General features: G+C 48.3%; 2 protein-coding genes across 4 annotated transcripts in view; both read right to left on the bottom strand.

Moving 5' to 3' along the window:
• Nucleotides 1-608: 608 nt before the first annotated feature.
• Nucleotides 609-5,600, bottom strand: npm1a (nucleophosmin 1a). Its single transcript, XM_035435193.1, has 11 exons — nt 5,446-5,600; nt 4,140-4,219; nt 3,936-4,055; nt 3,023-3,116; nt 2,686-2,795; nt 2,316-2,365; nt 2,164-2,236; nt 1,881-1,961; nt 1,612-1,731; nt 1,403-1,477; nt 609-1,181 (listed from the first exon to the last, which is right to left on the bottom strand). The coding sequence occupies exons 1-11, from the start codon at nt 5,492-5,494 to the stop codon at nt 1,131-1,133; spliced, it is 903 nt and encodes a 300-aa protein (XP_035291084.1). The 5' UTR covers nt 5,495-5,600; the 3' UTR covers nt 609-1,130.
• Nucleotides 5,601-6,633: 1,033 nt separating this feature from the next.
• The window catches only part of kcnip1b (Kv channel interacting protein 1 b), a 33,144-nt gene continuing 22,943 nt past the window's right edge, over nt 6,634-16,834 (bottom strand). For all 3 annotated transcript variants that reach the window (XM_035435278.1, XM_035435279.1, XM_035435281.1), the window contains exons 2-8: nt 14,651-14,775; nt 14,111-14,180; nt 12,684-12,754; nt 12,003-12,110; nt 10,338-10,442; nt 9,368-9,430; nt 6,634-8,995 (exon numbers count right to left, since the gene is read on the bottom strand). In XM_035435278.1, the coding sequence (XP_035291169.1) occupies nt 8,948-8,995; nt 9,368-9,430; nt 10,338-10,442; nt 12,003-12,110; nt 12,684-12,754; nt 14,111-14,180; nt 14,651-14,775 (590 nt within the window). In that variant the 3' untranslated portion in view covers nt 6,634-8,947. The remainder of the gene's footprint in view (nt 8,996-9,367; nt 9,431-10,337; nt 10,443-12,002; nt 12,111-12,683; nt 12,755-14,110; nt 14,181-14,650; nt 14,776-16,834) is intronic.

Genomic DNA, 16,834 nt, shown 5'->3' on the forward strand with positions numbered 1-16,834 from the left:
GCAGCTGAAATAATGAGAAATCACTGCACACATACCTGCAGGACCTGGAGTTGAGAAGCGCTGCAATGCTGCACAGAGCTGCATCTGGTGTTGCACTGCTGCCCTCTGCTGGACATGACCTGCAACAGCACAGACTTAGTGCCACATGATCCAGCTAGTCAGACCTCAAACCAGGTACTGAACCCAGGGACACCAGGCCGGGCGGTACTGAACCCAGAAAGACCAGGCCGGCGGTACTGAACCCAGAAAGACCAGGCCTGCGGTACTGAACCCAGAAAGACCAGGCCTGCGGTACTGAACCCAGAAAGACCAGGCCTGCGGTACTGAACCCAGAAAGACCAGGCCTGCGGTACTCTACCCAGGGAGAGTCAGACAGGACTCCCGTTTTTCTGATCAGTCCTACATCACCTAAGACACTTTAATTCTGCTGTACATTCTTTCCTGAAAAAATGCATTTCAGTTAATTACAATTGGGTTAGTAACATTTCATGGAATATTGCATCATATATTATGTTCCCCTATGAAACCCAGCAGGGTAACCACAGAACCCAGCAGAGTACCCACAGAACCCAGCATGGATAGAGGACACAGAACAGAACACCCACAGCATGTTTCTCCATAAATGTCTTTTATTTCATAAACCATATTCTGAAAGTTTTTCTAACAATGAACGGAAACAGGTGCACGATGACTGTGTGTGTGTGTGTGTGTGGGGGGGGGGGGGTTAAAAGGGCAGGACAGGGGTAACAGCACCTCTGTCCCACAGGAACACCAATGTAAAATAATAATAAAAATAAAACAAAAAGGGGAAATAAAATAAACTGGTGTAACTGTGGCAGCCTAGCCCCTGCCATCTGAGCGGGCGTCCAGATTGGCCAGAACCCACCCCTGAAATGGGGACGCACCCCTGAAATGGGGACGCACCCCTGAAATGGGGACGCACCCCTGAAATCGGGGCCTCGTTACAGTATTTACCAGCAGGCTTCACTTCTGAAGGCTCAATGATTGGTGGAATGGTTGGGGAGGAGGGGGGGCAGTGGAGTCATAAACAGGTGTGGGGGGGGGGGGGGGGGGAAATAAAAAAATAATTTTAAAAAAACATTCACAAAAAAGAAAAAAAAAAAATCTAATCATTTTCTATCCTTGACAGTCTGTCTCCACTTCCACAGCTCCTGGATCATCTGGGGAGAGAGGGAAATCATATCCAATTTAATCATCATAACCACATAATAATCATAACCACAAATATCTTAACCACATCATCATAACCACATAAATAATCATAACCATAGTCATAACTGCATGAATAATAGGCACATGAAATAAAGAGCTGAAGTTTCTCTGCGGGGGGCGGGGGGCGGGGCGGGGATCGTGCTCAGCGGTTGCCGGGGGTTACGCTCACCTTGGAATCTTTTACATGGAAACCGTTCTTTATGTAATTCTCAAACTTGGCCTCCACCTTGGGCAGCATCACACCCTGCAGGGAACACAGAGTCAGTCTCACACACACTGTATACACACACACACCACACCCAGACTCTCTCTCTCTCACTCTCACACACACACCATACATACATACATATATATATACACACACGCATACATACACACCTTCTCAATGTTGGCCTTTATTTTGTTCTGTATCTCTTCCATGGTTGGGGGGCTGCGGGGGGTCTGTGGTGTTTTGGGGGTCCCCTTTTCTGTTCTGACTTTGGCATCTGGGGTCTTTCCCTGGAAATCCCAGAAACATGTCCAGTCTCACAACACACACTGTTATACACACTACTCCATCACTGCTAAACACACACAGCTAAACACACACTGCCCTATCACTGCACAGGGAGGGTAGTAGAGCAGTGCATTGTGGGAGATGCACACACCTTGTTTTGTTTGCCTGTGGGCGTGGTCGTGTTGGGGGTTTTTCCGTTCTGGGCGGGGCTCTTGGCCGGGGTCTTCTTGGGCTGGGGCAGGAGGGTTGGGATTAGGATAAGAGACAGGTCAACCATAAAATAACCCCAAAACAGCCCACTTCTGCCAACTGAACACCCAAAACAGCCCACTTCTGACTGAGCACCCAAAACAGCCCACTTCTGACCGAGCACCCAAAACAGCCCACTTCTGACTGAACAGAGCCGTAACACTGAGGACCAGTCAGACATCTACCTTCACTGGAGAGTCTTCTTCCTCCTCTTCCTCATCCTCACTTCCCTCGTCATCGTCATCTTCATCTTCATCACTACACAGGGGACATGCATTAAGACACCAGACAGAGCATCGCAGGAATCCAAACCCCAGGAACAGACCTGCATACTTACTCTTCGTCATCATCTTCCTCATCAGCCTCTTCATCCATCTTCATCTTTTTCTGAGGGGGAAGAGGGTCAGATACAAGATCAGTTCAGTAACATCGCTGGATAAGGGATGCGAGCAGGCAATGCAGTGTGTGTGTGTGTGTGTGTGTGAGAGCGTGTGAGTGTGGTGTGTGTGTATTTGATTTGTTTGTGAATGACACTGACAGGGCAGGTTTTTAAAGTCTGGTCTCCTGAAGTCCAGAAGTGCACATTCTAATCGTAGCCGAATATGAGCTGATGGCACATCGAGTTGAAGGCAGCAGTTAAGCCACAGTCACTCACATAAAGTCACCACCTAAACCCGATTCGGAAAAACTCACACACACATGCTCACCTGGGGTTTGGCCACGGACGGCAAGGCCAGCCTCTTAGTGGATGTTTTCACCACCTCCTCTTCCTCCTCCTCATCGTCATCTTCATCAAAAGACTGGTCTGCATCTGCCACTGAGAGGAGAGAGGCGTGGGGTGAATCCAGGGAGGATAGCACCGCTCAGGAGCGTTAGCGCCAGGGGAATGCTTTCAGCTCCATTCTGGCTCTATGCAGTGCTGGGAGACACCTCCATTCTGGCGCTATGCAGATTGCATGGCAGACACCTCCATTCTGGCTCTATGCAGATTGCATGGCAGACACCTCCATTCTGGCTCTACGCACAGTGGTGGGAGACACTTACTGATGAGGTGCTGCCCGCTGATGTGGACGGGGCCAGAGCCAGACTTCAGCCTGAACACTGCAGGAGGAGAGATCTCAAACCCCCCCAGACACACCTGCAACACAAAGCACACGTGGCCCACTGTGTTCAATACAGCAACTTCCAGGACACACTACCTGAACACCTGTAACACACACAGGGGGAAGGCTGCCATCGCAGACCAGGGCTGCTGGCCAGTCATGTCACACTACAGTGAGTCTGCACACACAGGAACGCACCACACCTGTGAACACGCAATGCAACACAAACAGACTATACGCGTGTGGGAGAGTAGAGCATTAGACTACGTGTGTGTGGAAGCGTAGAGCATTAGGCTACACATGTGTGGAGGCATAGAGTGTTAGGCTGCAGGTGAGTGGAGACAGGGTGTTAGGCTACACGCGTGTGGAGGCAGAGTGTTAGGCTGCAGATGTGTGGAGGCATAGAGTGTTAGGCTACACGTGTGGAGGCATAGAGCATTAGGCTACACATGTGTGGAGGCATAGAGTGTTAGGCTGCAGGTGTGTGGAGACAGGGTGTTAGGCTGCAGATGTGTGGAGGCAGAGTGTTAGGCTACACGCGTGTGGAGGCAGAGTGTTAGACTGCAGGTGTGTGGAGGCAGAGTGTTAGGCTGCAGGTGTGTGGAGGCAGAGTGTTAGGCTGCAGGTGTGTGGAGGCAGAGTGTTAGACTGCAGGTATGTGGAGGCAGAGTGTTAGGCTGCAGGTATGTGGAGGCAGAGTGTTAGGCTGCAGGTATGTGGAGGCAGAGTGTTAGGCTGCAGGTGTGTGGAGGCAGAGTGTTAGGCTGCAGGTGTGTGGAGGCAGAGTGTTAGGCTGCAGGTGTGTGGAGGCAGAGTGTTAGGCTGCAGGTGTGTGGAGGCATGGCAGGACTCACGCTAGGCAGAGACGAGGGGTTTAGCGTGGCCAGGATGGCCTTGACTTCCTGGCCTTCCGAGTTGTGACCTTCGACCTCCACCACATGCAGCTCGTTCTTGGTGCTGGAGTCCACACACACCTAGGGAGGGAAGACCAGCAGGTGAGACACACCTGCACTGATGACATCACACAGGTAGCACGGCTGGGGAGCCCGCTCACTCACCATCCGCAGAGACAGCTGGTGCTCAAAGTCATCATCCTCGGGGTTAAAGGTCACATCCTTACCAGCTTTCAGCTCACAACCTGAAAGAGGACCGAGGAGATGAGCCACGTGAGGGAAAGGGAGTAGAAGACATCGAAACAGGGAATCCTCCCAGTGCAGTCTAGTTTTGTCTTAGACAAAGACTAATTGAATAGAACTCAGCTGCCTGCAATAAAAGTCAAGATGGCAGTACAGCACCGTTTATTTGGAGGTCAGGCCACCGGGGAAAACCAAGACGTGCCACATGGTTACCTAAACCTCTCTAAATCCCGGAGTCCCAGGCACAACCACGTGCTTCCGCGGTGGTCGCGTGCCTCAGTCTACTGGGCCCTCCCCTGTCCAGATGACTAAACCCGATTCATGCGCCGCCAGTAAGAATCAGCTGCCATAAGAACCTCCATCACTGCCGGTTAAATGCGCACTTCATAACTGGTTGCTGGACATTAGCGAAATGTCAAGCCCGATATAAACACAGCGCATTGTTTCAGTCATTTTCGCACGTGGACACAACTTCAGACACACGCACACAGAATTTATGAACGACAAACAGCTTTAGAAGTGCGCAAAGCCTGCCAGCTAACGGCAACGACTCGTTTCCATACCGATTTGTAAACAAACGGTCAAATTAGTAAACCTTAAATCAAACTGTTAATGGACATTTACCCGTTTCAGCGACCTGCCTAAAGTATCAGACCGAGTGTGGTGTCGGGGCACAAGCTCCCGTGCGCGCCGGCTCCTGCGTGCACGCAGGCCCGCAGCCGCCATATGGCCTGCTACACACACGTGTTCAGACACGGGAGCACGGCATGGACTCACCAGAGCTTGCTGGCTAGTCAGCACCTTTCTAAAACCCTGCAAATTCGCTTTGGATACTATAATCGTGTATTTTTGCACTATGCAGACAGTGAGGTAGCATATTTATTGCGATACAGGCTAAGATTACACACGTGGTGCTTTATGGACTGTAACGCTGGATGAACCCTTATTTAAACGGGCTTCTCCCCATTTCAGCCAACGACAGAGAGCGCTGACTGCCCACGATATTGCGTCGCTTCTGTAGTCATCACAACTGAACACAAATGTCGGCTGTGTTAACCAAAATTGGCTGAAAAGGTTGGCTTTGTTAACTAGCTAGCCATTTGAAGTTAGCAAGATACCACGCTACGTACTGACTGCGTTTAGCTAGAAAGCACACGAAGACACTCCGCTAGCAGAATACAGTATTTAAGGACAAAAGGCTATGGCGAAGCTAACACGTGGTTCTCACCATAAAGAAAGTTCTGCGGTCCCAGCTGGTCCATTTCCATCCCGTTCATACTTCGCTTCCTTCTCCACTGGACGGTGAACTGAAATGATCTCTCCCACGCTCGGAGACACACTACCCCGTTTCTGAGCAGGACACGCCCCGGCCGGTATTGTGGGACGAGCATAAGACCGGCGCACCAATGGCTGGAGCAGACAGCTGCTAGGGTCCAATTACCATCGGGCGGGCTTCCGAGCGGAGGTGGGACTACCGCGTGTGCGTCTCCGCTGAGTGGATGGAAATGTAGTTCTCTCTTCGTCAGCGCTGCGTTTCTCTGGCTAGCAGCCGTTAGCAACGCTTATGATGAAGCGGGTTATGAGGGGAACGGGCGTTTGTTATAGGTACTGGTCTGTATGTTATAGGAGAACGTCCTTATGGGCTATGTGACTGTGGCATCTAGTGTGCCAGAAATATAGTGCGGAGAGGGCATCATTGTTTAAAAATATGTCAGATTCAGGGATTCTGTTTCTTCTCTTAAACCTTTCCTTGGTCCAAGTGAGAACCACCAACGCAGTGAAAGAAAAGTTATGCAGTTTTTCATTGTTCGAATTATGGGCGGAATTGGGGGGGTCTGACCCCCCTAATTAAGACTTGGACCCCCCCCCCCCCAAAAAGAGGTAAAAACAACAGGTCGGGGGTGTCAAAATATTTATATATCCTTCTTACCTGTAATCGTAAATATTACAATATATTTCCCAACAGTGGCGCCAAATCTGGAGCATGGACTGAAGTAAAAAGAGCTGTCCTGGGTTTTGTTAACCCAGTAATCCCCCATACCCCCATACCCCCCCCCCCCCCCCCCCCCTGAGGTTTTGAACTGGAAACTGTGCATAACCAAACACGTTCGTTAAATAGTTTCCCTCATGAACCTGCAAACTTCCATATCATACTTTCCCCCAGAGCTGTTTCTGGGTCCTACAGGTAGGGTCCCGAGCCAAAGGTCCTTACAGCCACTTTGAGGTGTTAAAGTTTCCTAATGTGTTTTAGGATGTGTGACGCTTCCATTTTCTGTTTGGACACATGCTCTTTCCTGTGGTGTTACATTACATTGCGGTGAAGGCAAACCCAGTGAAACTCAAATAAAACACTGATTTCATCGGACTGAGTAGTGCTATGTACCAGTAGAGATTTTCACCCAGGCACATCAAAAGCTTCTTTCAAAAGTTTATTGTTAAATATCCTTTATACAGCATTGCAGCAGGAAAATAACGCACAGTCCACCTGTCTGTCTGTTTGTCTGTCTGCCTGCCTGCTCATTAAGAAGAGCTCTTGAGAGGAGCTGAATGTGCTGAACAGATCAGACGCCTTGGAGAGCTTTGCTCCCTCAGAAAGATATTGTAGAACTTTATCCTTATGATTGTGAAGCAGCATCCACTAAACAATGAACACATGACATTCCTCATTTAGAACAAACACATAATCACCATGCCTTATAATGATGTCATAAATAAAACATTTGGCAGCTTCCATGGCTAAAGATGTGTAGCCGTTTCTGAGGAGGCTTATGGGTAATATCGCATCAGTTTCACAGCTGCTGAGCAAAGGAAAGGTCTTCCTCAGCTAGCATGGGAAGCAGAATCTGCTTCAGTCTTTAAATCCAGATTTAAAACTAGCCTTTCCAGCCTCTAGCACAGCACCAGTCCCCTGTAACCCAAATCTACAGCCTGCTGCACCCAGAAGCTGCAGGACAGGCTGACTGCAAATCCTAGTATGCAGTTTTTTCATTGAAGTTCAAAATAGACTGACTAACTGATTCACTGATCAATGAGTCAGGACACAGCTGCCCCCTGCCAAGCAGACCCCCCCCCCCCCCCACTTATTGCTGATGTGACCTCAATGATGCCTCCTATTGGCAAGAGGACTAACTACAGGAACCAGACCCTACGCCAGGCATGCTCAAATCTGACCCTAGAGGCCAGCACTACTGCTTGTTTTCATTCCCCCCCTCTAATCAGAGACTGAGTCAAATCTCTGGCCAATTTGGGGCACTAAGCAATCAATGAACTATCAGGTAAAAAAGAAAACCAGCAGTACTACTGGACTCGATGGCCACACTTGAGTATCCCTGCCCTACGACCTCCTCCCCCTCTTCCTCCTCTCTCCTCCTCCCCCTCCTCCCTACTCTCTCTGTCCATCTCTCTCTCTTTCTCCCTCCCTCTCTCTCTCCATGTCTCAGTGAAGTTCTATGTAATTTCCTCCCCTTCCTCTGTCTTGCAGTTCAGTTCCATTCATGTCACTTTAGCACAGGACACACATCACTGGCTGAGAAACTTTATACTGTAACACAAGTAGCTTTTTAAAGCTGTGCGTGTGTGTGTGGCCGTGTATGTGTGTGACCGTATGTGAGTGAGTGTGTGTGTGTGTATGTGTACGTGTTTGTACGTGTGTGCGTGAGACTGTGTGTGTGTGTGTGCGTGCGTGCATGTGTATGTGTACGTATTTGTACGTGTATGTGTGTGAGACTGTGTCTGTGGTACAGAGCCACATCACACAGAGAATATGTGTGAGGAATTTCGTTAAGTGTAACAGACATGGTATAAGAAGCTATAACACAAACACAGATCAGACCAGAAAGTTATGCTCCCTGCTTCCAGCAGGGGCCGACAGACAGACACAAAGACTGTATATAGGCCTTAAGAACAATTACAAGATCATTACAACACAGAGAACATTAACTGGACATTATAAAACCTGACAACATTATTCCCTTATATCTGTGGTCCACAAGGATGAACAAATAAATAAATATATAGATATTACTGTTGAAACATTATATGTATTTTAAAAAATCTCCCATTAGTTGAAAGGGCAGTCCCCTGAATGCAAAGTGTCCGGATCAAGCATTCCCTCTGGGTCAAACATGCAACAGTTTGGCAATGAGACTCAAAATTGCTTGAGTAGAGAAATACTCAAAGAATAAGTCCCAAGTATTCACAGCTAGGGGAGCCACAGAGATGCAGTTCCACGTATTCACAGCTAGGGGGAGCCACAGAGATGCAGTTCCATGTATTCACAGCTAGGGGGAGCCACATAGATGCAGTTCCATGTATTCACAGCTAGGGGGAGCCACATAGATGCAGTTCCATGTATTCACAGCTAGGGGATCCACAGAGATGCAGTTCCATGTATTCACAGCTAGGGGATCCACAGAGATGCAGTTCCATGTATCCACATCTCTGTAAATGTCGAGTTGCCCTGTTGGTAGGTGTGACTTGAAGGGGTGATTTCCAGAAGCATCCACAAGGGAGGGCTCTCACGGATTATAACCCCAGCAGAACAGAGAGAGATACACACACACCCACACACACACACACACTCACGCGCACACGCACACACACGGACATGCAGACATGTATGCATGTACACACACTCACATGCAAATATTCACATTCACACACACACACACACTGCCCCTCTCCCTTATTTTTCTCTCTCTCACACACTCATCCCCCTCTTCTTCCTCTCTTTACATCACGTTCTCAAAGAGCTGCAGGGACCTCATCATGGTGTCATCCTGCAGACACATGGGACAGGAATGCAGTTCACACAGACCATGCTTCACACTGTTTTTTGCCACTGTCACCACCAGAGGTCAGTGTTACCAAAATAACTCACTGTCTCAATCAAACCACAAAGACAACAGTGTGCATTGCGGTTCCTGCGTAATTTCTGCTTGGGGTAATATCAAGCATGTGCTGTGAGCCCATCATTGTCAGACACGGCTAGTTTAAGTGCAACCCCTGTGGTTTTCCTCTATTATTAAAAGCTTAATAGTGCTGAATATTACTTAAATATTAATGTTCCTATCCATTGCGATATTATGCTAACTTACTTAGCAGCAAATCAGAAAGAGACAGAGAGTGAGATGTGCATTTTTGAAACAAACCTCCTGGCATGCTAAAATGAATTCTTCCAGAGTGACGACTCCATCTTTGTTTTTGTCCATTTTCTGTGGGGGAGACAGAGAGGGAGATAGAGAGGGAGATAGAGAGGAGACAGAGAGGGAGACAGAGAGGGAGATAGAGAGGAGACAGAGAGGGAGACAGAGAGGGAGATAGAGAGGAGACAGAGAGGGAGACAGAGAGGGAGACAGAGAGAGGAGACAGAGAGAGGAGACAGAGAGGGATATTCTGCTGTTAATCAATGCTGCGGTACAGGTGATATATCTGCTATCTCACAGTAGGTAGGTTACAGGTGATGTACCTGTGGTGGCTATGGTAACAGTGAGGTACCTCTGGTGACTATGCTGACAGTGATGTACCTGTGGTGGCTATGGTAACAGTGAGGTACCTGTGCTGGCTATGGTAACAGTGAGGTACCTGTGCTGGCTATGGTAACAGTGAAGTACCTGTGGTGGCTATGGTAACAGTGAGGTACCTGTGGTGGCTATGCTAACGGTGATGTGGTGGCTATGATAACGGTGATGTGGTGGCTATGCTAATGGTGATGTAGTGGCTATGCTAACGGTGATGTGGTGGCTATGCTAACGGTGATGTGGTGGCTATGCTAATGGTGATGTAGTGGCTATGCTAACGGTGATGTGGTGGCTATGCTAACGGTGATGTGGTGGCTATGCTAATGGTGATGTAGTGGCTATGCTAACGGTGATGTGGTGGCTATGCTAACGGTGATGTGGTGGCTATGCTAATGGTGATGTAGTGGCTATGCTAACGGTGATGTGGTGGCTATGCTAACGGTGATGTGGTGGCTATGCTAATGGTGATGTAGTGGCTATGCTAACGGTGATGTGGTGGCTATGCTAACGGTGATGTGGTGGCTATGCTAATGGTGATGTAGTGGCTATGCTAACGGTGATGTGGTGGCTATGCTAACAGTAAGATGCTCAGCGTTCTGACCTCAAAGAAGGCATCCACATGTTGCCGCGGCACGTCTCCTTTCAGGGCAGGGTAGGTGTACTTCCCCATCATGTCATAGATAGCAGAAACAATCTGAGTCATCTCCTGTCAAAGAGAACACACACACACACACAGACCCACACACACACACACACACACACACAGACCCACACACACACACACACACACACAAACCCACACACACACACACACACAAACCCACACACACACACACACACACACACAGACCCACACACGCACACACAGACCCACACACACACACACACACACACACAGACCCACACACACACACACACACACACACACACACACACACACACAGACACACACACAGACCCACACACACACACACACACACACACACAGACCCACACACACACACACACACACACACACACACAGACCCACACACACACACACACACAAACCCACACACACACACACACACACAGACCCACACACACACACACACACAGACCCACACACGCACACATACATAGACCCACACACACACACACACACACACACAGACCCACACACACACACACACACACACACACACAGACACAGACACACACACACACACACACACACACACACACACACACACACAGACCCACACACACACCCACACACACAGACACACACACACACACACACACACACACCCACACACACACACACACACACACACACACACACACAGACACACACACACACACACAGACCCACACACACACACACACACACAGACACACACACAGACACACAGACCCACACACACACCATTGTGAGAATGAGTGATGCATAAATATGAATCCGCGCCTGGACCCTGCTGACGGGTACAGTTTGTACAGAGCACCAAGAACGGCTGTTTCACCCCACAGTTATCACATCCAGGAAAGAGTATGTCCGCAAGCAGGCAAAACATCACAGCAAACATGCATCCACCCGTTATATATACACATAAAACAGCTGTTTCTCTAAAATGGTAAAACATACACACATATAAATGCCTCATCTCAAATCTCAATGGCCTAAATATGTATCAAAACTAACAAATTTAACCATACTGTTTCTGTAGCTTTGGAGAGCACTGTATATCGCCCCCCCCCCGTCTTTTACACACGCGTTGGAGAACATGGGAGCCACAGTCCACCCCCCTGAGGTGCCTCTGCTTGTAGTGGATTGATTGCAGATTACCTTGCTTGTCTACCACCTAATCCAGTAAAATTCACTTTTTAATCAGAACCTCTGTGTTACATCCTCTACCCCCTGATCCCGTCAAATTCTTTCCCCTTGATATGCAGTACCTTTGTGTGATATCCTCTGCCCCCCTACTTCAGTCCAATTCCCTCACACCTTGTCTCCCCCCCCCCCCCCCCACCCCACCCATTTCCTGTGATGTGTATTCATTTAAGGCAGTAAGCATTTAGCCCTGTTTTCCTTTGAGGGACAGGGTATAAGTATTGAATTCTCCGTCATTTGTTGGTTTTTCTTTATCTTTACTTGGGTAACAGACCCACTAGTTCCTTTACTATGTTAAACAACCTATTTTAAAACAAAGACATGCCCTGCATTTATTTTTCTACTTACAAAAGTGCGGCGGAATAAATTCCACCACACACACACACACACACACACCTCCTTGCTGATGTATCCATCTTTGTTGATGTCGTACAGGTTGAAGGTCCACTGCAGTTTCTCTGTTACTGAACCTCTGAGCAGTGTGGAGAGGCCCAACACAAAGTCCTGAGGGAGTGAGAGAGAGAGGGAAAGAGAGTGAGAGAGAGTGAGTGGGTGAGAGAAGGGGAAAGAGAGAGAGAAGGAGAGAGGGATGAGGGAGAGAGAGAGAGAGAGGGGGGGAGGGAGAGGGAGAGAGAGAGGAAGAGAGAGAGAGAGGGAGAGAGAGGGAGGGAGGGAGAGGTGGGATGAAGACTGAGAAGGGTAAATGTGGAACATGTGCTTTTCATTGATTAACGTCTGTATGACTGGATTTTGGAAAAGGCAGAATGATGCTGATTATTTTAGTGACTGCAGGAACACTTTCAGCATGAGAGAGTGAGAGAGGGAGAGGGAGAGCGAGAGAGAGTGAGAGAGAGAGAGGGAGAGGGAGAGCGAGAGAGAGTGAGAGAGAGAGAGGGAGAGCGAGAGGGAGGGAGAGGGAGAGCGAGAGGGAGGGAGAGAGAGAGTGAGAGAGGGAGAGGGAGAGCGAGAAGGAGGAAGAGAGAGAGGGAGAGGGAGAGCGAGAGGGATCCAGAGAGAGAGGGAGAGAGAGCGGATTCATTGGTCGATTGGTGGAGAGAGGATGAAAAAAGGGGTTACCTCAAACTTGATGGAGCCATTGCTGGAGGTGTCAAATGCGTTGAATAGATAATGAGCATATGTGCTGGCATCTGTGATGAAAAAACAAAATAAGGCTCATATTATACATGACATATTAATAATGTCAGCAGGTGTTATAAAAATCATATTAATCATGACATATTAATAATGTCAGCAGGTGTTATAAGGATCATATTATACATAACATAGTAATAATATCAGCAGGTGTTATAAAGATCATATTAACAGGTAATATATAATGTCTGTCATTAGGTTACAGTAATACTGTTTTATAACTTGTCAGGTGTTAATGATATACGTGTCAGCCTAATATCTACAATGTAATCTTTACAGGCTGAATGTGATCTTTTAATGTCAGTTGCAAAAAAAATACAATGTAATTACAAAGTCAAGTTCTAATACAGGTGTAAGATAGAAGTGGTTAAGGATACACATGTGGACCCATTTTAAACATGCTGTGTAGTCTATGAAAGTACATTGGAGCAAGTGTCTGTGATCTACATGCACACACAGAAACTGTACTTAATGCACAGGGTTAGTACTGAACACACAGGATGAGTACTGAACACACAGAGACTGGACTGAACACACAGGGACTGGACTGAACACACAGGATGAGTACTGAACACACAGAGACTGGACTGAGCACACAGTGACTGTACTGAACACACAGGGTTAGTACTGAACACACAGGGACTGGACTGAACACAAAGAGACTGGACTGAACACAAAGAGACTGGACTGAGCACACAGGGTTAGTACTGAACACACAGGGACTGGACTGAGCACACAGTGACTGTACTGAACACACAGGGTTAGTACTGAACACAAAGAGACTGGACTGAACACACAGGATTAGTGCTGAACACACAGGATTAGTGCTGAACACACCGTGCCTGCACTATGGATGTAAATATTTAATAATTTTATTCCAATTCTTGCATTTCGACTCTAATAGGGTTTGAATATTATTGTGTGTCCTGTGATAACTTTAGCTTGCAGATGATCTGACATACAGTGTAAGCACTATAGGCAGTAGTTCAGCCACAGTTTTAATACAGACTAACAAATCCCCTGGGAAAAGGAACATTCTGGAAATTAATTGAATAATAAAGAGTCAGTACACTGTCTGTACTGCACAAAGTGTCTGCACTGCACAAAGTGTCAGTACTGCGCATAGTGTCAGTACTGCGGACACTGTAAGCACTGTGCATAGTGTCAGTACTGCACATAGTGTCAGTACTGCGCACAGTGTCAGTACTGCACATAGTGTCTGTACTGCACATAGTGTCAGTACTGCGTACAGTGTCAGTACTGCGCATAGTGTCTGTACTGCGCACAGGGTCAGTACTGCATAGAGGCACAGACAAGCACACAGGGGCCCGATGTGCTGAGAGCAGACTCACCTCCATGTGGGAAGAACTGGGCGTAGATCTGTTTGAACGTCTCCTCATTAACTACACCACTCGGGCACTCCTAAGAGACACACACAGGCACAAACACTGATTTCAGATCAGCCACAGTCTGACCTGCTCTCATAACACACGCACACACACACACACACACACACACACGCACAAACACACACACACTGATTTCAGATCAGCCACAGTCTGCCCTGCTCTCATAACACATACACACACACACACACACACACACTGATTTCAGATCAGCCACAGTCTGCCCTGCTCTCATAACGCACACACACACACACACACACTGATTTCAGATCAGCCACAGTCCGCCCTGCTCTCATAATGCATACACACACACACACACACACACACACACACTGATTTCAGATCAGCCACAGTCTGCCCTGCTCTCATACTGGCTGCTCTCATTCTGGCCTCTGTCAGACTGATCTCAGAACAGTTAATGTGAAGTCAGACAGAGATTATTACGGTAGTTATGGGAACATTATGGGGAAGGACAGGCACACTTACATTCTTGAAGCCGCGATAGAGAACCTGCAGCTCTCTCTTACTGAAGTTCGTCTGAGCTTCCAGCTGCTCCAGACCTTCTGGTCTGTGACAGACCATAGTTATCTCCAAATCATCATCTATCTTATCTACAGAGAGAGAGAGAGAAAGATAGAGTGAGAGAGAGAGAGAGGGAGAGAGAGGGGTCATCTCCAACTCACCAAGCAAAAAAGTGGCATCATCATTCACCGCACACAGAGCGCCCCCTACAGGCCATGTGTGGACCAAGATCTCCATGGTCTCCGCCAGCCCATAATATATTTGGGTAGCACAGCTGGGGTAGCAAACATTTCCATTTAAACAGCCCGGCACGCACACCCTCTCCATTACACACAGGCTTCTGGGAGGAGGGCCCACAGCCCAGTGTGTCCCAGCCTGTCACAACACAGGGAGACACAGGGAGTAATCACCCGCAGCACAGTGTGTCCCAGCCTGTCACAACACAGGGAGACACAAGGAGTAATCACCCGCAGCACAGTGTGTCCCAGCCTGTCACAACACAGGGAGGCACAGGGAGTAACCACCCACAGCACAGTGTGTCCCAGCCTGTCACAACACAGGGAGGCACAGGGAGTAACCACCCGCAGCACAGTGTGTCCCAGCCTGTCACAACACAGGGAGGCACAGGGAGTAACCACCCGCAGCACAGTGTGTCCCAGCCTGTCACAACACAGGGAGACACAGGGAGTAACCACCCACAGCACAGTGTGTCCCAGCCTGTCACAACACAGGGAGGCACAGGGAGTAACCACCCACAACACAGTGTGTCCCAGCCTGTCACAACACAGGGAGGCACAGGGAGTAATCACCCACAGCACAGTGTGTCCCAGCCTGTCACAACACAGGGAGGCACAGGGAGTAAACACCCACAGCACAGTGTGTCCCAGCCTGTCACAACACAGGGAGGCACAGGGAGTAACCACCCGCAGCACAGTGTGTCCCAGCCTGTCACAACACAGGGAGACACAGGGAGTAACCACCCGCAGCACAGTGTGTCCCAGCCTGTCACAACACAGGGAGGCACAGGGAGTAACCACCCACAGCACAGTGTGTCCCAGCCTGTCACAACACAGGGAGGCACAGGGAGTAAACACCCACAGCACAGTGTGTCCCAGCCTGTCACAACACAGGGAGGCACAGGGAGTAACCACCCGCAGCACAGTGTGTCCCAGCCTGTCACAACACAGGGAGGCACAGGGAGTAACCACCCGCAGCACAGTGTGTCCCAGCCTGTCACAACACAGGGAGGCACAGGGAGTAATCAGCCAGGAGTACAGCAAGAGTACAACCACTCACAACCTGAGGCACAGGGAGTAACAGGTACACCGCACAAGTAAACAGCACACTGTGTTACCTGTTCAACTTGGAAATGCTACAATTACATAATTACAGTTAACTAAATTACTTCAACAGCTTATACATTATTTTCTCTTCCTTCCATTTAAAATAACTTCTTTTGTTAAACATAGAAAATACTTTGGCAATTTTCGTTGTATGTATTTCATGCCAATAAAGCATATTGAATTGAAAAGAGAGAGAAAGAGAGGAGGAGGGAGAGAGAGTGAGTGAGAGAGAGAGAGCCCCTGTGTGTGTTTTCATTCCAGACTTTTATTACAGTTGGTGAAGCATTGAAAGGGTTGTAACTCGTTTTTAATGAGACGCTCTAATGTCTAATAAGGGACATCAAAACAGATACTCATGTTACAAAGAATGAATGTTCCGTTTTTATTTAAAGACTTTTAATGAGTCTGAATCTCTTCCTGGACAGCAGATGCTTTATTTTCAGTAATGTGCCGTGGGAAACAGATCCTGAGGTTACACACACGGCGTATTGATTATTAACTGATGGACCTGTAGCTCAAATCAGGCGAGTCGTAAACGAACGTGTGACGCCTTGCAAAAGAAACGAAGCCATTAAAGGAAAACAAAGAGTTTCAAGCAAAGCGAGCTGCAATGAGCCCAACCCACATCCTGCTGAATCCAGCACTCACTTCATTACTGAACCCACATCCTGCTAAATCCAGCACTCACTTCATTACTGAACCCACATCCTGCTAAATCCAGCACTCACTTCATTACTGAACCCACATCCTGCTAAATCCAGCACTCACTTCATTACTGAACCCACATCCTGCTAAAACCAGCACT

Source organism: Anguilla anguilla, chromosome 9 (assembly GCF_013347855.1).
Source record: "Anguilla anguilla isolate fAngAng1 chromosome 9, fAngAng1.pri, whole genome shotgun sequence".
Lineage (NCBI taxonomy): Eukaryota > Metazoa > Chordata > Actinopteri > Anguilliformes > Anguillidae > Anguilla > Anguilla anguilla.